General features: G+C 39.5%; 1 protein-coding gene across 1 annotated transcript; it reads right to left on the bottom strand.

Annotated features, from left to right (window-relative positions):
• Window positions 1-8,618: 8,618 nt before the first annotated feature.
• Window positions 8,619-22,760, bottom strand: DCAKD (dephospho-CoA kinase domain containing). The gene is made up of 5 exons (XM_072414686.1): window positions 22,675-22,760; window positions 21,327-21,440; window positions 19,651-19,854; window positions 18,069-18,156; window positions 8,619-11,604 (listed from the first exon to the last, which is right to left on the bottom strand). The coding sequence occupies exons 2-5, from the start codon at window positions 21,436-21,438 to the stop codon at window positions 11,319-11,321; spliced, it is 690 nt and encodes a 229-aa protein (XP_072270787.1). The 5' UTR covers window positions 21,439-21,440; window positions 22,675-22,760; the 3' UTR covers window positions 8,619-11,318.
• Between the last annotated feature and the right edge of the window lie 2,110 nt (window positions 22,761-24,870).

Below are 24,870 nucleotides of genomic sequence, written 5' to 3'. Positions count from 1 at the left end.
TCAGCTATGGCTCCTAACACCAACACGGGGCTGTACATAATATTCACTAATGCTACAGAAGCATTCAGTACTTCATATTATTAACAGAGGATCACTTTAAGGATTGTTCTATCCTTTCATCTTTGGTGCTGAAATGAATAGTTTTTCCCTGCCACATCCTTGGATTATAATGCATGATTCACTGTGTACTTCTTGACGCTGATACGTTTCGCTTGAGATCAATTCCTAATTTAATGCTTAAACTTTACCCATCGTGTCCCAGCTCCCCTGAACACGCGGCGCTGTCGGAGCAAGAGGAGGGGAGGGGGGGGTGTCTGGTTTAGGTAAATGTCGCAGACTTCCTCTGGGATGGCCAGAAATGTCCTATGTGACAGGTCCGAGGACTTATAGAAAGGAATAGTGCATGCTTACATTCCTAATTTCCTGCTGCCGCCATTGCAGTGTGTCCTTTAAAGAGAACCGCCTACCATGAAACAAAAAATCCTGGTTTTAGACAGCTGAGATTGACAGCTATTATAATCTTTGCTTTTCTACACAATCAATTCTTGGTTTGATCACTATTGACCATGAAACATACTTCACCCTAAAGGCTGCTATTTTCACAAAGTAATAACAGAAACCTATAATGGGTTCAGAGAATTGGAGCTGGGAGTGAACAGTGATGCCACCCCCTTCGTCACGTGACACTGCCGCTAGCCTGGAACACTGAATTATGGGAAAAGGTCACATAACCCATGCATGAAGTATAACTCATTTTACAACGATGGCCACCAAGAAATGGGTGGTGAGGCAGCTCTGGGTAGTACTAAGTTGCTGGAGGTTGTTGCTTTGCCCTGAATGGTGCCTATCAGTAAAAATGGGGCAATGCCACCTGCAACATTCCTGCATTAAATTCCTCTCTGATTAGAGGAGCCTTAACATTCTCACAGCTAAGCACACAGTGTTCCCATTGGACCAAAGCACTGTCAGCTGGAGAAGATTGGAAAGGGGCACCACAGAAATTTTCTAGGTATGTTGAGACTGTGCCCTACTTAAAGGACACATGGTTGAATGAAATCTATCTTATGAATTCAGGACTGTAAATCACACACCCATCTTCTGCATATCCTTGAAATGGACTTTCATTTTAAGGAACCACCTTTTTTAAGCTGTTGACTTTTTAAGCTATGTAGAAGTTCTGCAAAACTCTTAGGATTTCTACTTTAAGGATTTAAACTTTAGGTATATTTTTCAGCTTGTTTGGCAGATGCCTTCTGTTTATTTTTTTTAACACTTTTTTATTGAAAACAGGTAGGAAGACAATAACAGAAACAAAAATACAAAATACAACAATTTCACAAGGCCAAAGTGTTATCAAAATATCAGTTGCAAAAACAAGTCTTTACTGAGACCTCAGACTGCCTCCTGTCTATTTAACATGGAAGTTCTACAGGTAACAGCATTTCCTGATGCAGGTCGCAACCTTAATCCACTACTCATAGTTAGCAGCCTCGTCAGTAGGTTATGCATAGGCACACCACACAACAAGCATACCCTTAGAAATGCACTGCCTATTACAGAACTGGCATCAGTAGGCCTATTAAAAACGCAAAGCTTGAGCTGTAAGTCGCTGGAAGTTCTTCACTTCCTGATCCTGTATATCCATGCACTCAAACCTGTTCCTGTCTACCTGTTGCTTATTCCCACTGTGGAATGCTAAACACTGCAAATGATCCCACCAGTAGCAGGTATGGTGCCATGAGACCACAAAAGAGGCAAGAAGACGTAAGAAGAGTTCAAGATGTTGCTGGACTACATGGAATATGTGTTTTATATGTATTTGTAGTTTTTCCTTTTACTTTTAAATTCTTCATACAGCATACCTTGATAGTTCTTGCTGACCCCAAGTGAACATCCAGGAATAAAGAAAACACCATAAATCATCATGTACCAATCACGACTTTCAGTTCAAATCCTAAAAGTAAAAAACAACCGACAGAAAAGAGTAGTGAAGCATCACATATAAAGACATGGGCTCTGCCTTGGCACTGTGTACGGCATAGATTACATAGACACTGTGCTACAGAAAATGTATTTTAGTGTGACGGTTCTGGATGCTGAGACAGGAACAGGAATGGCAGACAGAAATAATGAGCCGAAAGAAGACAGAGGAGAAGAGGAGCGTCAGAGCTGGAAGGAAAGGAAGGACTATAGTGAAAAGTGTATTCGTAAGATCTGTACTCACAATATTTCAAAATCTTTCACACGTTGGTGCTGAAATGCTCTGCCTAAATTAGCTTCTCACTATGCTGTCTCAGATGATGATAGCACAACACATTTCTATCAGTTTGCTTCCCAAACATTAGCTGATGCTATGTTTCGTTTTTTTAAATTGTATTTTTTATGCATTAAATAAAAAAAAATTGACATGTAACAAAAAAGAGTTTCTAATTATGTTCCCATATACCAGTCAACTACAATACAGCCAGATTGGAGCAAATGCCAGGTCCATGGGGGGGCTTAAAGTTAAACTGTAAGCAAACAGCTTAATACACAGATGAAATACATCAAGTGTTTTAGCTACCTAAGGAGTGATATTTCTTTTCTTTCAGTCCTGGGATTTACAAATCTCTTTGCTGCAGTCAGGCAAAAAAGGTAAATTACCTCTATTCCCCTAATCTTTGAATGGACAGTGGGGCAGCATGTGTGTTGAGATTACTCTTTGGTCATGATATTCGACTCCTTGTCAGCACATATACATGCAACATACCTGATTGACTCCCTATGCCACCTCTCCCTCTCCCAATTTTCTGTCCAGTTGACTATAAAGTAAAGTACAAATATCCATCATCTCCATCTGAAATGTAAAAGGCATTGTCAATGGAATGTATGGAAGATATATGTACCATGGCCCTCGCTCTGGTCCTTATATGTATTACTATTTAAAGCAGCTGTCATAAAAGTAATCTTCATCAGGCTCATGTAATATTTTACCAATCTATGACTGTTCCCAGTCTCCAAAAAATCCTGCCAAATGTTAAGGATCTTTCAAAAGATCTTAAGTCTCTGACCACCTGATCATGTGGAAGTGTGTGGAAGTAGTGGCAGCCATCAATTTACTGTTATGAAAGCAACACATACTACAGTATACTATTAAGTAGATGACTCACTTAATTTCCAATGGCGCAGTAAACTGAAAATAGAGTTTGAATTTATTCAAAATGAAAAAGTAAATCAAAATAAAAAAGAAAACAGATTGGGGAGAGTAAACAGATATTTGCAGAGAAATATATTAGAAATATAAATGTATATTGGATATATTTGTTACAGAAGTAGAAGCTTCTGTAGTTAAGACACAAGTTGTGTCTTATGTCACTGGTACAAAACACATGATAAAGATCGGGCATGCTAAAGGCCACACAGTGTCCCATCTAATGAGGGAGCGAGCTCTGCAGGATCCAATTAATCAGATTGAATGAATGACACAGAATCTGTCCCTAGGGGGGCTCCTCCCTGTGTCAGACATGAACATTGAGATGTAGCAATGAACTAATGAAAGAACATTGGGCTTATTTTATCAATTCTTTTTTTTTATAGGGACCATCTTCATACAAAAAACCCTATCCTTACCCTGTACACAGCATAAATAGGATAACGGACAACACAACATAGGACTTTTTCCCCTCCTATTACACTACACTCATTTTCCTCCTTTTACACAGGACTTGTGTTCCTTCTACTACACAGAAATCATCCTCCTCCTACTAAATGGGACTCATCCTCCTACTATACGGGACTCCTTCTCCTCCTAGTACATAGTACTCATCGTTCTCCTATTACAAAAGACTCATCTTCCTCCTCTTTAAAATTACTTTACAGTTAGACTCTGTCAAATTGATGAATTACATTTTATTAACCACTTCCTTTGATCAATAGATATTGTTGTGGCATTGTTCTGATATATTGTATTTTTGATCAATAATTGCAGTCGATCACAACGTGCAGAACAATACCGCGTGTTGCAATTATTTGATATTTGAAGTGTAGATGAGTTGCTTGTGATAGTTCATTCTTTGATCACAAATAGCTACTCGTAGGTCGACTTTTAGGGAACGATTAGAATTTAGCTCCTCACCTACAGTGAGATTATAATATGAACACTGCCAGAGAAATTATGCAACAGTATCCAATGTATGATATGCCAAAAATCACATCCATGGACCTCGGGCTGGTGTCAGAACTGCAAAGGATTCAGTGGACTGGAAAGCTGCATTCAATCTTGTGTTCATTTCCAACAGTAAAGTTGAGAGGAGCAAAGATGACCCAAAGTTTCACTCAACTGTGTGATGATTAATGATGATAGGAAGATCACACAGCATGCAATCATCAGATCACAAGTCCATATTGAGAGTGGAAAGGAAAGTTCAGACAATAAAACAGGTCATTGTGTGTAGGGTCAGATTAAAACTGAGATTAAGTTTGCTAATATTTTGCCTTCACCTATTCTTCCTATAAAGAAAATAATTGTCTGTTTGTATTACAATAATATTAATATTAGAATCATTGATGCCATCATTATGTCTTTAGCTTCTGTATACAATACACTCCAGTGATGATTGCATTTCTCAGGACGGGTCCCCTGATGGTGACAACAATGGGCCATGTCTGTACAATGTAATGTTATCAGCTCTGAGGTCATCAGTTACTGTCTTTTTTTTTTTGAGTTTAGAGTTTTTTAGCATTTGTTTAGTAGGATAAGAAAAAGGTTTTGGAACATATGTGTGCAAATCCGTGCTTTTCTGTTTTTAGGGTGCTCCCAGTAATTTTATTTACGAAGCTAGCGCCCACATATGGAATGAAAAAGACGCAGATTTCTTTTTTTATAAAATGCACTGTCGATCAGACACCGGACTAAAACGCCTACTTAAATTTCTCCACTTGCGCCTATGCTAATTTTGGATGATGGTGCCTACTCAGTGTTCCTTTTGCTTGCAGGGAAAGCTTCTTCCATAGGAGTCAGTCTGAAGCCATAATCTCATGAAATGATACCACAATAGTAAAGTTAAATCAGATTCCAGAAATTGGGTTTACATATACTTTAAACAGGTCCAGCATGCATCCAGTTCATCTGCATTTTATCGTCAACCTGGACGTAGACAAGGCATGCACACGTTGCTCTCCCCTGCACACACAATTTGTTATTTGCCATATCGGAGTCTGCGTTGTCTTGGAGAAGGCAGATGCAAGTTTCCCCGATCGATGCTTGGAAAGTTTTAGAGAACGAGCGAGGGCACTTGACAGCCCCCACCTCACACACACAGGTCCAGCAGTAATTACCCAGCCAGGGCGACTGAGCATGAATTCTCAGTATCTGAGAGAAAAAAGTCAGATCTGGCCAAGAAAAACACATGTAACACAGATAGGAACACACTGACCCACAAACACACTGCGTCCCATCTACATCTAGCCCCACAGGTGTTAAGGTGATCATTTGAAGGTCTATTGCAAGGAACAGAGGGCATGGAACTGTGACAAGAGCAACAATATTTACTCTTTTCAGATAGAACAACAAAAAGGATTGATTGGCTGATTATTGCCCTTTGCTTCAATCAAGCGTTTCTAAAACCACAAAAAAATGAATATATTGCAGTTTTACAGTCTTTGAATTTTTTCTTTTCATTTTCAAAAAGTGATCACACCAGTAAACCTTTCCTGTCTTAGAGTAATAATGCTCAATCATCATATTGTATCTATAGAAAAGAGGAATTGCCACCCTACAGAAAACTTTTCTATTCTTTATAACATAGGGAGGAGTTACTTGGCAGTCATCAAAGATTGCTAAATACAATGTAATTTATTAAGGGCTATTCAGCATCCATGGTGTGAAACCACATGTTTTGCCAGATTGCATTGCCCCTGGTAGCGCCTACTGCACCAGGAGTGACCAGATTTGCATGCAACTGTGACCGTGGTGCATAAAAAGGTGCAGCAAAAGCATCATGCCACTTTTGGAAACTGTGTTGGAATCTGCCACAGTTTCTGCTCAAAACAAGGCTCCCAAATACCTGTGACCATGGCTGTCAGGATCAGGTCAGAATGCTGCGACTCGCCACAGATCTGAAATAGCCCTATATATGCAGCACAGGAAGAGCATAGAGAGCTGTCAATTGACATTATTTCTGTCTCAGTCAGCAGAATTGTTTTTATTTTTTGCACATCAAACAGATATACCAAAACACTTTTATTAAACGGTCAACAGACCAAAGGGGATCAAATAGGAGAACCACCTACTGCTGTCTATAGTCATTGACTACCCAACAGATTGGTTTGCCTCCAGAAGCAATGTGACAAACTTAGGATATTCATATATTACCACTTTTATATAGCAATGACTAATTATGCAGTTCATAGGTGAATTGGTGAATTGCATCGTTACTACATCAATCAAACATTTTTTCAAAGTACAAATGCATTTTTGTAATGATTGTGTGCTCTTGTTGCTCGTTATAATTCTTTATGTGAAGACTGTCACTTTAAGATTTCCTCTAAATGATCCTGTACTTACCCTACATAGAAAAAGCACAGGTACAGTACAGTACATAAAAAGAGCAACAAACAGGAAATACATGCAGTGTACCTGGATATTCAATACATGAGGTCATAAAATAAATCATTTGGTATTATCATTTAACATTATGCTGGGATGGTGTCATGTGGTCATCTTAGATACCAACACTGCTTCCCATGCAGTCAATGCATCCTGCGTCCACACATGGCACTCTCATTGACATATGTGAAAAAAGGGAAAAAGTATGCAGAGCCCGAACAGCACACACAAGAGCCAGGGGCTAAACTGACACACGTCTAACAGATGAAGCACCAAAAGAGAAACGACCACACCAACACTGATGTAATGTGACATAATCGGTGACACTCAGCCATCCACAGATACACATTGATGTGTGCTTGTCATAGGGACGTACCGGGTGACATCTAGAGAGTGACATGTTTCTACAAGCACACATTGAGACAACTAACACGTATTATCAGCCATCACCGTGTGAAAATGACAAAAACCTACTGTAAGTTTAGCCTGTTAATCTATAGTTGGCTGTATCTAAAATTAAAGCCGCTACACCTCCAGTGGGGGCCATTCACACTTGTCTAATGTAAAGTATTTTGAACGTTGACATGCATTTTATTATTACAGTTAATTCTGAATTGGCTGGCAATACACAACACTTAACTTAATGGACTTGTACTATTTTGTTTAATGGAGTGCACCACAACACACAGATGGTTCACAGCATGTTGCGGTGTGCTGAGATCCAAGTTTGCTGTGGTGTGCTACTGCTACTAGGATGCATTGGGGTGCCATGTAAAATACTGTGGTGTGAATGGTCTTTATCTCTGGGCAAAACTTGGAAGGAAATGTTTTAGGCCTTTTACAGGTGAGCATTGTTTTTCTGAGTTTAAAGCATGCTTTAATTGTAGATTTAATTAAATTTAATAGTAGGTTTCTGTCATGTTAAATCCTGCAGTGTGGATGACCTAAGGATGAGTTGAACCTCCTTTCTTTGTATCCAGCTGGTCCTATCAAGATTGATTTGTGCAGGTCTAAAGCCCCTTACAGACTTCGGATCAACATCACTGGAAACAATCTTTTGTGATTGGTTCTAGTGATAGGTGAACCAATGAGAGCTGTACACAGATCGCCATTCTGTTCTATGGAGAGCAGAAGGAAGCTCACCACAGGCAAACAATGGCAGTTGGATATATCATTCAGCCACCACCAAACCTTACTTTTTATAGACATGTCTATTCATTTATGCAGACAGTCTCTCTCCAGCTGATCTCCAGAACAGAACTGAGCATCTGAACAGAATTTATCTGTCCAACTGTAGTTTGCAATGAGGTTGGTGACAGATCTCAACAGGAAATAACCCTGCATGCTCAGCCCAATATACTGTGCACTTTGTGGAAAGCTTAGAAGGGTACCTTAGCAGCTAAAGCCGATGTAGAAGCCTAAAATTTTTTTTTTAGTTGGTAAATATCACATAGAAAAAATGTGACTCATATAAAAAGATTTACAACTTGAAATGTTTTCTAATAAAGGTGGCTGGCATAACGTACAATCTATTAAAATGACACACGTCGCCAGCTATTAAAGCGTGCATGTACTTCTATGTTTGGCATCCCTGTGTGTGTGGGCACTTTCTCCTGTGTTTAGAGGGAGTCTGGCACAGCCTGTGACAGGTCTGGCACCGACTATGAGAAACCTGATGGAAATTTCTGGAGATTTTGCAAATAGGACTGGCATACAGCTAAGTGAGGAGGAAGATGTACATGGTCCTCAGCTGGGAAGGCTTTGTGGATTCCCAGAGGAGAAACAAACCGTGCCTGAGCATTATACACTGAAGGGGAACGGAGCAAAGCAACTCATTTCAATTCCATTCTCTGTAGTTTGAGGTTGCAATGGGTCACTTCACACTGTTGCTCTTTATAGTTTATGTTGTATAGAAAAAAAAAAATCAGATTGTTACTAATGAGGCTTTACATGTAATTCAAGACAGCATTCTGCCACAGATAGCACATTCTTGTGATATCTGGTAATAAAATAACCACACGACACAAGTGGAGTCAGTACAAGGGGCATCTTTAGAAGGGCTGCATAGGCCAGTATAAATACAACCCTGCATTCCTAAAGTCTTAAACAGAGACACCCATTATTTATTGAAGCCATTACATGAAGCCAAACATGGAAAGTCATCAGCAAAAGAGGATATTGGATAAACTGCTTTGGATGCTTAGTGCCAATCTTTATTGTAAATACTAAGGATAAAGATAAGCCACAAGTTGATCAGCACAAACACGGAGAATAAAACAGGATCCTTTTTTAAATCCCCTTAAAAACAATGCAAGGCTGGCACAAAAAAAAACCTACTCTTCTGGATGGTGTCATTTAACCACAAGGTGTTTATCAAATCCAATGGGCCCCATTAATTTCACATTACCTGTAGGGAACATTTCCTTCCATGGAGAAGAATGATCAAGAGGCACCTCGCTGCGTCCTCCTCCAAAGGAGATGACGGTGGTCATTCCCCTTGGTCATTCACACATCAACCATAGTAGATTGTTAAAAAGTCTGGGGTGCAACAGTACACACACATCATCCAAAATGAACATGATCATTTTTCTCAGACAGCAATTATCTAGCGTGTACATAGCTTAAACAGATTTCATAACTATTTTCATTTTAAGTTGTGCTTACCAACTTGTAACTTGGACACGTTGGAGTGCATTGATTGTGCGTTGATGATAATCTATGAATAGATGCCTGCTACCTAAAATACCCTCATGTACGTCTTAATTGGCATATTTGATTTTGAGTTCCCAACTCTGCCTACCTTTTGTGGTCTAATTTATTAGTTATTAATTGAACGCTGCAGAGAATGCAGCAAGGAGCCAAAGGGGATTGTACAATCAGACTGTAAAGCGTACAGTCAGCTTTAGATAGAGTTACCCTTTGAACAACTATGTGTATGCTCAGAGGTAGCCTGTCTAGTGCTGATGTACACCGGGGTATTGTATTTATCTCTTCTTTAGTGGTAGCGATGGTTTGTCGCTGTCCAGCAACTCCTGGGTTACACGCTCAGCACTCTGGTCACGTAACCAGGGAAAGATGTGCTGTGACGGCCATAGGACTGGGTGGTCTCCCTCCTTTCCGCTGATCCGTGTTTGATCAGGAAAAGAACAATCTGATAAAATCCGCCCCCTGCCCCTTCTCCTGGGTCGATAAACACCTCTCATCTTCACTAACAAGCAGTGAAAACCAAACTATGTCACACTGCCACCCCCTGACCACATTGGGAACCTTCACAGAAGCATATCACCCATAACAGATGAAATCCTTGGTACACAGTATACCTCACTATTGAAAAGAGATGAAAATGCAATTACTACAATCCCATATAAGCTTTATCATGCTAAGTTCAAAAGACATTTACAGCGTTATTTAAATTTTCAGCTTTCACTATATCATTACCTTGTGATCCTGCCACTGATGTCCTTGAACAGGGACTTCTTGTTTAGAGGGAAACACTCTGTCCCTGTTTCCAAATTGTGCTATTGTAGGGCCACCTTGTCACAAAGATAGGAAAAAAAAGTGCTATTTTACCAAACATTATACAGGCATGGTTTACTGTCACCATCAAAAACCTGCCATAAAAATGCAATGCAGCCATGCAAAGCATGGTAAGAAAAAGTGATCTGCAGCATTGCAATGTAACAAATGCTCTCATCAACTAAATGACATTCAGATATGTTTCATATCTGTATCTATATCTGTATCTATATGTATATAGTTAATTTAACTTCCATAAAAAAAAACAAAAAACATTCCCTGATGGAAAATCAGTTACTGCAATTGAAACACAGGGACCTGCAAGATGTCCCCTCCACATGCCTCTACTTTGCATATTTTGTTTTAATGATCCTAAAATGATGATTTACATGAAAGGTTTAGTTTAATTTTACCTTTTACTACTTCACTAAAAATATATATGTGGACAAAGCATTGGCAAGAATAGCATTTCTCAACCAGGGTCCCGGATGTGGCTAGGGGTATCCTTAAGCTATGAGCAGTTTGTGACTCTAAGGTCAGTTTAGCTGACACCAATGATCCATTTGGCTATCTGTAAGAGTGACATTCTTCCCAATAGTCAGCAGTGTAAGAGGCATTCTTCCTTCTGTCCACCATACCAAGACCTGAAAGTTAATTCAAGGGTTCCCAAGGAGTCTTGGTGGTAGGTCTGTCTTAAAAACAGTTTATAACCAAACACATAGTGCGCCTATATTTTTTATTGTCTTAATTCTTGAACCACAGATTACCTACAACCTACCTTCCAGAATTCTTCTTTTAAAATTCCTCAAAATAAAATGCATTAACAATCCTTGCTATGTTTTAAAAAAAATGCACAAATATTATGGAACTGTTAAAAATAAACTACATATTGATTTGTGGAAGACAGACCAGTATTTGTTTTTTTTACTGGATCCTAAAAAATGTAAACCTTGCTTTGGCTTTGATAAAAAGTGATAGAGACTGAGGGGTGGATGGTTTTAGCAGACATCCAGAAGAGGGAGTTATAAAGCACTGGATGTAGGATTAAGTCTACCTGAGCGGCATATATTAATTTGGTAATCTTACTTGCCTTCCACCATATTTTATGTTACCTGGGTTACACTGTTAAAAGCAGTTAAAATCCTTTTCAAGGCATGTACAAAAAAAAAAAAAAATTGTCACAGTCATTAGGTCATGCTTCCTTTTTCCTGGCTCACTACTGCCATAATCGCCGGGCGAGCTGCCACATTATTGCCACGAGCCCGGCAGCAATGGCCACTGTGGCTATTCGAGTGGGGAGATAGCCCAAGGATGACTCCAGTTTAGCGTGGAGCTGTAGAACTTGTCGTCTTGTGCTGTCTCTGTCTCCAGAGTTATCGATAACATGATCAGCAAGAGGCAGTTTGCTGTCGATTGGGAGCTGTGCCGCAAGGCGGTTCTGGACTTCCTCCTTTGACAGGCCGCTCCTTTTAATCAGCCGCTCCACCTGGGTCTGGGGGTCACTGCGAAATATAAAAATGCAATTGGTGCTAGGAAAAGATGCTTTACCACTCAAGGCGAAAAGGCCAAAGTGTGATCGGAACTGCTGATACTTTCATTAGTTGCTGTTATTTAACCTAGAAACCAGAATGTAAGTAACATTGATGATGGGTTGATTAGGTGCATATGAGAAGCATTCTGCATTAGCTTAGCAGCAAGTCATTTATCTGATGTCACACAATGCTCAGGAACAGAAACAAGGAAATAGTAGTACTTTATAAAGAGCTAAAGTCCATCGTTGCTTTTCCCACTTCCTGTCTTGTTTTCATTACAAAAGCTATACAAAGACACAATTTAGTGTTCAGCATTTAACCTGAGTTCAGTTCTAAACATCAGACAGCAGAACAGGAAATTCTGCACACAATATATTGTGAACACATTGAGTGGCTGATACACAAAGCTCAAGCCTCCTGTCCTCATATGGTCCTGTCAAAGCTTCTTCCAGTAGTTGCACCCCAGATCAGCCCCGATGTAACTTCTGTCTATCAAAATATTTGATCTGTTAGTGAGAAAAGAAAAACACCCTAATAAGCCAGACTACTTGAAATTCCTCTCAGCTGAAGTGGAATTTGTTAGGAGTAATAATTGGTTCTGATTCTTCAGACTTTTCCGTCCACAGACTCTTAATGAGCTGCTTTATCTCGACAAATCAATGCTTTTACTTTCCCTTCAAATATATTGTGACCGTTCAACTGGTATGATGTAGACACAGAGCCAGGTTGGAACATGCTGCATTAAAGAATAAGTTCACCTGAAAACGTAGGTAGTCACTGGTACTTTAATAATTTGTTACCTTCCAAATATTTTGGACCCCCCTAAGGCACTGGTATCTACTAACTACAATGTGATAGCATCAAAACACTTCTCCTTTACCAAAGGCTCCCACCAGTTGCCTGAAGCTCTCATGAGGCATCGTCCTATTTAGAAGTTCAGCATCAACCCCAGCTTGCCCCTTGAATGGCGTGAGTGGTGCTCAGTGTAGTTGCACCCTCAAGGGAAACAGCTGCAAGTTAGATAAATTGCATTCAGAACAGCAAGACGCATTTATATGTGTTAAACCAGTAGTTCTGGATGCACAGCCAGCAACAAAGACATGACGGAATGGTCTGCATGTCTCCTCCGACTACCTAAAAAAAACATAATAAACCTATTTTTTAAGAGAAATATTGGCATGCAAATAAATATCTTTTGTAATACAGAAAACCTGTAACAAACCAAATTGGTCATAAGCTGAAAACAATACATAAGTAGAAGTTCTTCTCACCTAAAGTGTCACAAAACCTAAAGCATAAAACAAAATATAATAATGTATTAATACCTTTTAGAAAAAGTATATGTTAAAATTCAGCTGAGGGCACTTCCATTAGAATGCTGGCTATGCTAGCTCTCCATGGTCTTTCTGTATGTGTGTTACAGCCACTCTTCTCGGTGCATTCCCAATATGGACCACATCCAGTGCTGGCACATAAAATCCCATTTACATAGAGGAACTGCTCATTTGAGCAAACCTCACCCACACAGCTCTACCAACACTACTAGAGTCACAGCTGGTGAAAGAAAATGACTTTTTTTTTAATAGCTGTCCTGCTCTTCCATTTAGCTATGCAATGTAGTTGTCTATAGTTGTCTATAGTTGGTTCTGGTAAGGTTAACAGTTTCATTTGTAATGACTGAATTATTTTTAAACCATATGTCTTGATCAATCTATAAATATTCACTGGGAAGAAAACCGCGGTCACGTGACACTCCAATGCTGAGTCTTCTCTCCTTCCTTGCTTACATTCATTGGGTTCCAGGTGTCAAAGCCACTAATTGCATATTGTAAGCATTGTCTGCCTGTACCAAGTCCTCCTTCTAAATGGACCAGAAGATTCCGGTAGATGGTATCAGTAAGAAAGGACGTACACAGAATCAGTCAGAGTGCCATTGCAGCGTTAGATGTAGAGGGGTTGGGAAATATTAGATTTTGCCTTGGGCTTTAGTAAGGATTAATACAGGGTTGCGTGACCTATTAAATCTGTAAATAATATGTTTAATACCTACTTTATAATAGTACATACTAGTAAGAAGAATTTTTCATATATATTTGGAAATTTAATTATCAGACTACATTTGTACTTTACATAGTAGGTTAGGTTGAAAATAGACATAAGTCCATCAAGTTCAACCACTAGGGAAATAAACATATCCCAGATATAAATCCCTATAAGACATAGTTGGTCCAGAGGAAGGCAAAAAAAACCCTGGTACAATTTGATTCAACAGGGGAAAAAATTCTTCCTGATTCCATGAGGCAACCGGATGTTCCCTGGATCAACAGTCTCTGTTATCTTTACTTTAAAGCCCTAATAGCCAGTTATATTCTGTGCTTCTAGAAACATCCAGCTTTTTCCTAAAGCAATCTATAGTAGTTGCTGAAACTACTTCCTGAGGGAGCCAATTCCACATTTTCACAGACCTTACAGTGAAGAATCCCTTCCTTATCCGGAGCCTAAACTTCTTTCCCTCCAGACGCAAAGAGTTCCCCTTTTGTTCTTTGTAAGATCTCAAAGTAAATAATGGGGAAGAGAGTTCTCTATATGTACCATTTATTTATTTATACAAGGTGATCATATCCCCCCTTAAACATCTTTTCTCAAGGTAGAATAGTAGAATAAGGAAATAGTTTAGCTAATCTCTCCTCATAGCTGAGCTCCTCCATTCCTTTTATTAGTTTAGTTGCCCTTTCTCTGCACTCTCTCCAATTCCACAATGTCCTTTTTGTGAACTGGTGCCCAAAACTGGACTGCATATTCCAGATGTGGTCTGACCAATGCTTTGTACAGGGTCAGGATTATGTCTCCATCTCTGCAGTCTATTCCTCTTTTAATACAAGAAAGTACTAGCTTTAGATATTGCAGCTTGGCATTGTATGCTGGTATTAAGTCTATAATCTACCAGAATCCCCAGATCCTTTTCCATTTCGGACTCCCCAAATGTATTCCCCCTAGACAGTATGAAGCATGCATGTTGTTAGCTCCCAAATGCATTATCTATAATAAATGTCATTTGCCACTTGGCTGCCCAATCAAACAGTACATCCAGGTCTGCTTGTAGATTATGGACATCCTGTATGGACTTAATTCCGTTACATAGTTTGGTGTCATCTGTAAACACTGAAATGGTACTTTTAATCCAAAACTTTATATAATTTATAAAGATGTTAAACAGCAAAGGTCCCAACACTGAACCCTGGGGTACACCACTAATAACCTTGGGCCATTCAGAGTAGGAATCATTAATTACAACTCTCTGGATCCGATCTTTAAGCCAGTTCTCTATCCATGTAAAGATTGACTTTTCTAAACCTATCGACCCTAACTTGCATATTAACCGTGTGTGGGGTACAGTGTCAAATGCTTTAGCAAAGTCCAAGTACACTATATTACCTGCTTTTCCCTTGTCTACCTGTTTACTTACTTCCTCATAAAAAGAGAGTAAATTTGTTTGACAACTTCAGTCTCTCTTGAACCCATGCTGACTATCACTTATTATATTATTTTCTAGCAAAAACTCCTCTATGTGGTTCATTATCAAACTCTCTGTGAGCTTTCCAACTATAGACGTTAAACTAACTGGTCTGTAACTGCAGACTACTATTACCTGGTAATAACTTTTTTGCTCCTTTTTTGAGGATAGGAATCACATTGGCCTTACGCCAATCCATTGGTACCTTGCCAGTGACTAAAAAGTTTCTAAAAATTCGAAATAATGGCTTTGAAAAAACCGAGCTCAGCTCTTTGAGGACACTGGTCCTGGTGCTTTGTCAACCTTAATTTTCCCATTTCTCAATCATAAATTCTGAGGCATTGTGACTCATTTAAGAAAGTGACATTGCTATTATGAATTTGGACTTGAGCTCTGCCATTTTCCTTTGTGTACACAGAGCTAAAAAAAGTGTTTAGTAAATCTGCCTTATCTTTATCCCCAGTTACTAACCCAGAGACATTCTTTAGGGGCCTACATGCCCAGATCAGATCTTTTTGCTAAAAATATATTTAAAAAAAAAAGGGTTAGCCTTACTTTCCTTTGCAATCTGTCCTTCATTTTGAAGTTTTGCACATTTTGTCTCCTTTTTACATCTTTTGTTACATTCTTTATAGTTTTCAAGAGATTAAGGTGATCCTTCATTTTTATATTACTTTGACCTCTTTAAATCAATAAAGTTCAGTTCTCTACAGTGTTAAATGTTACTAAACATATTCACCTTCAGTCAATTGATTAAGAACAACAGTTTTACTTGCAAAAATATCTACACAACATTCCCCCCAATCTGTACCCCAATAAATGTGGACAACACTGTCTGACCACTACCCAATCTCCCGAGTGAAAGCTTATTCTTATAGCATTTCATGAACCACATCATTACATGGCCTGGAAACACATTTTAATTATATGATTTTTAATATTCTTTTACAAATCCTATACTCCTATTTAATATGTTTTCCAAGGAATCTACAGAATGATCCCAGCAATCACCAGTCGAAGTAGAATATTGAAACGTGAAGGTAAACCCAACAGATAAAATCTTGTGTAATGGAAAGCCTGCCATTCCTCAGGGCAGAGAATCAATTAAGGTAATTAATCTATCTTATTCTAACCAGTGATCTGCACCAGACCTTGTTTTCTGTGTGTGATTAATGTATCCAGCGAGAGGCGAGCACAAACTTCTGCTCCGACTACATTGCCAATAATGGTATTAAGGCAGACCTATACCTAAAAATTAGCTCTGATTTTTTTTTTTAAAGTTTAGCCGCATCAAGCAAGTCTACGATAAATGAGCATTTAAACAAAGTAATTGTTGAAGCTGAAGTTTTTACTGCTTATATTTTGTCTTTCTTGGTTTCTCTGTTTCCCCTTCATTGAGTTGCTAAATGCTTCAATTATTTAAAAAAAAGCCTTTACATTTTAAAAACATACCCCACTGAGAACCAGTGATGACAATATTGGGTGCTTCTTTACGCAATGAAGGCAGATTATAGCTGGCGGGAGGGGAAAACACGGTGCTGCAAGTAGCTTCCTGAAAACATACCAACACCCTGACTCTCACAAGAGCCTCCAGTGCTGATGTAAGCATAGGACTAGCTCTGGAGAAGGACGGTATGCAAATATTTGTTGTAAAATTTTAATCTGGTCCAGACTTCCACATGACTTATTAAGGCTAAAATCCCCTGGCTTGTAACCTGTTTAGTTTAAGACGATCTGCAGCCAGACTATCAAATACACAGTAAAAGGTATGCATAACAACTGCTTTATTTGATATAAGATGTGTATAGCAATGGTGAAATCACTGCAATGATTAAAGATGCATAAAAAAAAGAAGGTGACAGCCAGTCTCTGCTCACCACTTTCTGCATACTTTGGGCTATTTTGTCTACAAGGAACATAGAATGTTTCCATGTACCCTAAGGCAAGTATTGTAGATCACTGTAAAAGCCAACTGACTGCTAAAGACAGTATACATTAGATCACTATTAAAGGGTAGGATCAGTTAGGCCTACCCTGACCTGATCCAGACACCTCTAATGAAAAAATAAAAATTGTAAAAAAAAATAATGAAAACCTTAAATAAAGAAAAAAAAATTCCTTCAACCTGCAGGAACCCAGTATACTCACCGATGCCTTGCATGGAGTACAATGTTTTCTTTAAGACAAGTTAAGGTCGAAGGCCTCATTTGCCCTAATGGAGAAATTGTATATTTGCAAGCTTTCAGGTAGACTTTTCCTTTATGGTCTATGCAGAAGCATTTGCACATGTATGGATTACAACAATATTATTATTAATATTATTGTTATTAAACAGGATTTATGTAGTGGCAACATATTATGCAGCACTGTACATTAATCGTGTTTTCTTTTTCTTCTGACTATTTTTGAATTTTTCAGATGTATAGATACTAAGAAAAGATTATTGCTATAACTTAAACAAAAAACTTAAACCTTAAACAGACTGCTAAGCAAAACAGTAGGTCTCCTATAGTCACCAGATTCCAGCATTAAAAAAGGAGAACCTTCTTGGTATAATATGAGATGTCCAGTACCATTGGTAAGTATCTCAGAAATAATAGAAAGCTCACTGAAACACATCTAAGGACAGTGTGCAGAATGTCCGAAAATCTGTGCAGACAGACAGAAGCAGATAATTGGGAAACAATATTTCTAAGGAAACAGCAGTGTAAGGAATACATGTTTGTTATGGTGGAAAAAAAAGACGTTTGTGCTTTGTATCATCATTAGTAATCTATAACTAAATGAAGATTACAAAGTAAATATAACCTTTGACTGAACACAATAAAAATGGATTGTGTCATGATATATTGTTAGTATTACCTTTACCATTATTTTAGCAAACATGGAAATTTGCTTTATTAGCCATCACTCCACTTACCAGTAAACAAGAACAGTAAGCTTCATATAACGCATCAGGGTCCTTGTTTCAAATAACAATGGGATGTCAAGGATCACGTATCGATATCCTATGGAATAAGGAGGTTATTTATTAACTGTATTCACATTAATCTGTTATATGATTACAATATTTGGTATATATATATATATATATATATATATATATATATATATATGTGTGTGTGTGTGTGTGAATATACTAAGGGGATAGTTCTATGACAGCCTGGGCTCAGAGATAGAAGAATAAAAGGTGCTTGTCAAACAAAAAAAAATGTACAGTAATACATACGCTGCTCTTTCACTTTTATAACTGTAAAGTGCTGCATAAAGAGTTAAAAACACTTTACTGGCCGCGTGTAGGAGAGTCACATCATTATTACCTCTACACACTCTCCATCACTGCCCAGGGAACGAGAGAGCTGGTGGTTAAAACAGTGTGTAGGCAGGAGCATCAGTTGCGGCTGAAGTTTCATTTAAACCCCAGACACATCTTGTTCTCTGCCTTCTTTCTTATTTCTACAGCCAGAGTTAAAATTTCAGCTAGTGTGCATAGACTTATGGTAGTGGATAGGCAGTTGCAGTGAATATAGACATTTTTTTCTTACAATTTCTGATAAAGATTTTTATTTTCATAAGTGAAGTGACTTTTTTGTATGCTGTATAAAAATGCAACCTTATAGGGGCCTCCCCAGGGATCACCCTCTCTTTTTTTCACAGAGACAGAACACTGATATTCCCATCTTTCAGACACATCTACATTTGAAAAGGTTTCTCTTTTCATCTTCATAATCTCCTATATATGTTATATTCCCCTTTACAGTCAATTTGCAAACCACTGTGTATCATAATGGAGGCTCTTATCAGCTCAGGCTCAAATATCGTTCTTATAGCTGGTCTTGGGATCTGGAGGGAACAGGGAAAATATTCAGTTTGGCTTTGTTCAGAAACTGATGGTATCAAATTCAGAATGAAACGTGAGATGAATTGCCGCCTAGTCCCTAAAGGTGGAGTGACATTTGTCACCTTCTACATAAAAAGCTATTTATACATGTTGTGTCTGCTAAGAATGAAATGTCTGGTGAAACAAATAAAGGCAAGTTTGACAAAGACAACTGGGGTGTTATCTGAACTCGGTGAAACTAAAGTAGACGTAAACTCTAACTGAATTACATTCATTTTGTTACAGCTGATCTCCAGCAGTCTCTTTGCAATCCATTTTTGTCTACATGCACACCATTATTGTTTGCATTTTTAGTGCAGAACGTGTTGATGACAACAGTTGACCGAATGTTGTAATCATCCAAGGCTAGGTACACACATACAATGGTTCTCGTCTGATAATTGGTTCCGGGCTGATATCGGACGAGTGTACAGTGCTCGTCGTCCATCGTTCTGAATGACCATTCTGGCGGATCCACGGACGATGGACGACGAATGATCGTAATGGAAGTGAAGGAGAGAGAGCGCATCGGGGTGCCGCTCGTTGTTCTTCCCCTCCACTCTCACATGCATTGTGCAGTCGTATGTCGTTTACATAAACCAATCAGAGACACTCATCTCACCTAGGACAAAGTACCATAGAGTTTGCCTCAGCATTGCTCTGCGTATGGAAGGATGGGTGATGGAGTTGAGTAAAGCCCTTTTCTCAGGGCTGGAGAAGATAATTGTTCCCAACTTCTCACGATCCAACTCCCCATTTTTTAGTAAAACATCTTGACCAAAATGGTGCACAATCTGGTTGTAAGCGGGGGTCCCCTTCTGGACAACTGGAGGGAAAAAACAAAGCAAAAGACAATTTGTTATGGATTAATACAACAAAAGGTTTTACAACCTCTCTAAACTACTGTACTACATGATGGTTATATAAAAAATACTTAGTTCAGTAGTAATTATTGAAAGAGTATACAGGGCAGTGTCACCTACTTTACCACCACCTCTACCCTAGCAGGGTATACTCACCTATCTAAAGTTTCTTGTTGCAAGTGGCCATCTGGATAAGCTACAGTATTCAAACTTTTCTAGTGAATGACATAGCTGCCCAACCCCACGTGATGGCATTTAGCCATGAAGATTGGACGCTGAAGCATTTATTTTCCTTTTTCGGGGTTTCATACAATTTAATGACATTTGGCATTGAAGGGTATAACCTAAATTTTAAGCACTCTACTGTAATTGATGGCCAACATGGTAACATTGTACAAAACCCTACTAATAGTGTACTTCATGGTTTTGTTACACGCGTATTCCTCTGATCTTTCACTGAACAACACAGGGGACCTTAGGTCATCCCTACAGAAGGATGGATGCTAAGCAAAAGTAACTCTTCCCCACTGGAAAATATTCAACTGGAGAATCAGCAAAAGGATGAGCTCATTTCTTTATAACTCCGCTTTCTGCTCCTATCATTATGCTCTGTGTCAGTACACACATTGATTGGCTCTGTGTGCTGCATCTTCCTTCCCAAGTCTGTACCTTGTTGTATGGGACTGGTAAACCCCTTTTAGGCACCAACATAATTGTATTGATGGTAATTAATATGCAACTGCATGAGTTTCAGCTTCATACTGAGATCTGGCACCATGCATGGAGAACACAGGTTACCCTAATTTTATTTTTTTGCAAAAGAACTTTCAAGTAAAGGGAATCATGTGACTGCTCCCATAAGGCAGCATGAGGATGCCCAAATGCCCAAAAGTTGGAAATGCTGTCACTAAGAAGCAAGGAAAGAGTACTTAACTTTGTGTAAACTATTCCCAAAGCTACCGAAAATTTGCACAGGGTTATTCATTTTACTTCTAATCCGAAATGCAGTGGCAGAGGAACAAAAAGTATTAACAGCAAAGCAGCTTGGATTTAGGTGACACTGCTGCTTTGCCCTGTTCAGATTAACCAGGGGTGAATGTGTAGGACTACTTGGAAGTAAAAAGGACACTGCTAGACATCCACATCACAGGCATCAGAGAAGACTTTGGAAAACCCAACTCGGCCAGTCAATGCTTGTCACCACTGGATGTCTATGGGCACATCTACAATGAGAAAGTGGATCAGTGAGTCCATTCTGCAGAAAAGTTCAACTAAACCTAGATGTCCCATGTGCCGTTATGAACTATACCTAGACATGTGGCATTTATTAGAAAGACTATAGTTTCAAAATTGACAGCCATACAGAATGGCTTTCCTAGTGTTGATGAGCACATGTAATTTCATCCATATCATGGAGAGATCGTCACATACGCACCCTGTCTGGCAATGACATCGGCATCAATCACAGCACAGCCCAGCTCTCGAAGGATTGATACAACGGTGCTTTTACCCGATGCGATCCCCCCTGACAGGCCCACCAGGAACATTTCTGCAGAGAGAAGACAGAACAAAGACATTACAAGAAGGCGGACAATCCAGTGTTGTTTTCTAAGGTATTGCAGATTGGATGACTGAAAAGGATTCTGTGCTTTGCCTGCATTGTTAATGTGTGAATGTACGGTGAATTACCATTCATTTTTCACTGTGTAAACAGGCCCTGCATAAAGGATCTGGCGAGTAGCCTGCAGAAAATTACCACAGCGTTGTCACCGAAGCTGGGGCATCACAACACATATTGATCCAGCACTGACAGGCGGTGACATTCATGGCTGGGTATTCCTTCCTACCCCACCATCTCTGTGAATGTGGCCATATGAATGTGGATAAACATTCTAATCCCCCATTTCTGGTTGTATGAAATACAATGAGACTGGGGAGGACATAGGGATGTTCAAAGTTTACATGAGGGCCCCAGACCCTGCTCAGTCAGGGGCCCCTCTTCCGGTGGTATGAAATACAATGAGAGTGGGGAGGACATAGGGAGGAGCACAGTTTACACAAGGGCCCCCAGACCCTGATCAGTCAACAGGGTCCCTCTTCTGGTGGTATAAAATACATTGAGAGGGGGAGGACATAGGGAGGTGCAAAGTTTAAACGAGGGCCCGGGACCCTGCTCAGTCAAGGGCCCCCCCTCTTCCGGTGTTATGAAATACAATGAGAGTGGGGAGGACATAGGGAGGTGCAAAGTTTACATGAGGGTCCGGACCCCTCTTCCGGTGGTATGAAATACAATGAGTGGGGTGGACATGGGGGGGGTGCAAAGATTGCACAGGGGCCCCTCTTCCGGTGGAATGAAATACATTGAGACCTGGGCAGACATAGGGAGGTGCAAAACTTACACGAGGGCCCCGGACCCTGCACAGTCAACAGGGGGCCCCCCAGAAGCCCACTGCCAGCTTTATCTGCTATTGTTTCTACCGCTTCCCTATGCTGTACAAATAAACAAAAAGTTTTGGCTTTGGATATACTTTAATGAAATTTAATATCACATAATAACAAGGCACAGGCTTAGTAAAAGCACACAGGTCTATTTAAGAAGCTACGGGGCAGACCTAACAAGCTGCAGGCAACTCCATAATCTTGTTTACATCCTCTTTGTACGGCTCCTTATTATTAGTAACCATGACAACCACAGACATGGAGGCGTACAAAGCAAGAATTGCAGGTAAAACAAGCCCCCTCAGTGGTCTACTAAATTCCACCTCATATCACGGACCACTTACCACTTGCCCTATCTTCAGCCACCTTCTTTCAATCAACGCTACTATTGGTTGAATGCGTAAAATCAACCAATCGTAGCTCTCATTACTAGATCTTGCTCCTGGCAAAACTGACCTGCCTTCCTGGTCTAATCCGTTACTTCCGCCCATACTGCGTGACCATCTCCACAAGGAATTATTAGTTGCTAGGACACGGAAGGCGCTGTGAATGATGATTGACTGAGGAGTACGGGCGGTATCCAATCAGAGGTTACTGTGAAAAAAGATCATGGGTGGAGCGTGTAATAGGTCAGGGATCAGTGACTGGGATTCGTTATTGTATAATAATATAATGTACATGAAAATTGTAGTTGTCTGATAATTTTATAAAATATACTGAAAATAAAGTTAATAGAACCCAACTTCGTACAAAACCTGTTTTTATTTATACTAGAGAGAGTAGGGAAGACTGTGTCCCCTTTGTGGAGTTTCTGCTCACTTCCTGTCAGGACAGGAACACACACACTCACTTTACAATTCTGAGACACAAAAGCCTCCCTACCCCCCTTCTCAGGCATACGGAGAGGTATAACATGATAGCCCTAAAATGGTAAAATCAGCCCCTATGTGTACAACCCTGAAACCCCCACCCTGGTACAGGGTAATAACCATTTCCTTTACACCCTGGTACCGGGTAATAACCAGTTCCTTTACACCCTGGTACCGGGTAATAACCAGTTCCTTTACACCCCGGTACTGGGTAATAACCAGTTCCTTTACACCCCGGTACTGGGTAATAACCAGTTCCTTTACACCCTGGTACCGGGTAATAACCAGTTCCTTTACACCCTGGTACCGGGTAATAACCGACTCCTTTACACCCTGGTACCGGGTAATAATGGACTCCTTTACACCCTTGTACTGGGTAATAACCGATTGCTTTACACCCTGGTACCAGGTAATAACCGTCTCCTTTACACTCCGGTACCGGGTAATAACGGGTTCCTTTACACCCTGGTAACTGGTAATAACCAATTCCTTTACACCCTGGTACTGGGTAATAAAGGATTCCTTTACACCATGGTACCGGGTAATAACCAGTTCCTTTACACCCTGGTACCGGGTAATAACCAGTTCCTTTACACCCTGGTACCGGGTAATAACCGGCTCCTTTACACCCTGGTACCGGGTAATAACCTGTTCCTTTACACCCTGGTACCGGGTAATAATGGATTCCTTTACACCCTGGTACTGGGTAATAACCATTTCCTTTACACCCCGGTACTGGGTAATAACCTGTTCCTTTACACCCTGGTACCGGGTAATAATGGATTCCTTTACACCCTGGTACTGGGTAATAATCATTTCTTTTACACACTGGAATCCTGAAAATACACTTTGGAAACATTGTAGCCTTTTACAAGCAATGTGGCCTGTTGCAATGTTTTTTATAGAAATTAAGGTATAAAATGCTTATTTGTGGTAAAATATTTTGGGGAATTGTTTATTTAGTAAATTTTAGAAACATCAGACAGCATGAAGGCCCTCTGAATCCATTTTTACAATGTTCTGAATGTTCTGAATCCATTTTAACAATGTCCGTGTATAACTGGAATTCATTGCTGTGATTTCATTTGGTGAACATTAAAAATAGGAGAAAAAATGGCAAATATTATTAGCAACATTTGTTCCTATAAAGAAATAGCAGAAAATGGGCCTTGTCAAGCACTGTTTGCCCCTTTTAATAAATTAATGTATTACTTCTCTTTGTCATGGCTGTAGCAGAAAATGGTGCCTCCACTAGTACTTTTTGACCCTTTTTTTAAAAATTTTGTCTTTCTCTAATTATACTTAGCCACAGAAAGTACCTTTTGCCCTTAATAAATTTTTTTTTTTACTCTCCTTTGTCTCTGACTGAAAATGTAGTAGAAAACGGGCCTTGCCAAGCACCGACTCCCCAATTGTTTTATTCCTCTCTGTCCCTGATTATCTGTAGTATAAAATGGTACATCGGCAACTACTCTTTGCTGCTTTTATTACTTTTTTTCAATCTTGTCTAATAATAATGAGGCTTCTAAAATTAGTTTACAGCTGTCTGTATCAAAGTCAGTGGCCATCATGAAGTACAGGGCCATAATCCATGTTTTCAATAGGTTTAAATTTGTAATTTTCATCAAAGGTGGTAACAGCGGTCGCCACTGGTGGTCCACAGAAATTCTG

This window comes from Pyxicephalus adspersus, chromosome 6 (assembly GCF_032062135.1).
Source record: "Pyxicephalus adspersus chromosome 6, UCB_Pads_2.0, whole genome shotgun sequence".
Lineage (NCBI taxonomy): Eukaryota > Metazoa > Chordata > Amphibia > Anura > Pyxicephalidae > Pyxicephalus > Pyxicephalus adspersus.
Note: the sequence above shows the minus strand (reverse complement) of the source record. Positions and strands in the feature narration are given on the sequence as shown.

Excerpts from the sequence above, each read along its gene's own strand:
- DCAKD (XM_072414686.1), bottom strand. The coding sequence starts at position 21,438 with ATGTTCCTGGTGGGCCTGTCAGGGGGGATCGCATCGGGTAAAAGCACC. Across the intron at positions 19,855-21,326 it reads CGATGTCATTGCCAGACAGG|TTGTCCAGAAGGGGACCCCC; the intron begins GTGCGTATGTGA and ends TTTTCCCTCCAG. Across the intron at positions 18,157-19,650 it reads TCTATGGTACTTTGTCCTAG|GATATCGATACGTGATCCTT; the intron begins GTGAGATGAGTG and ends CTTATTCCATAG.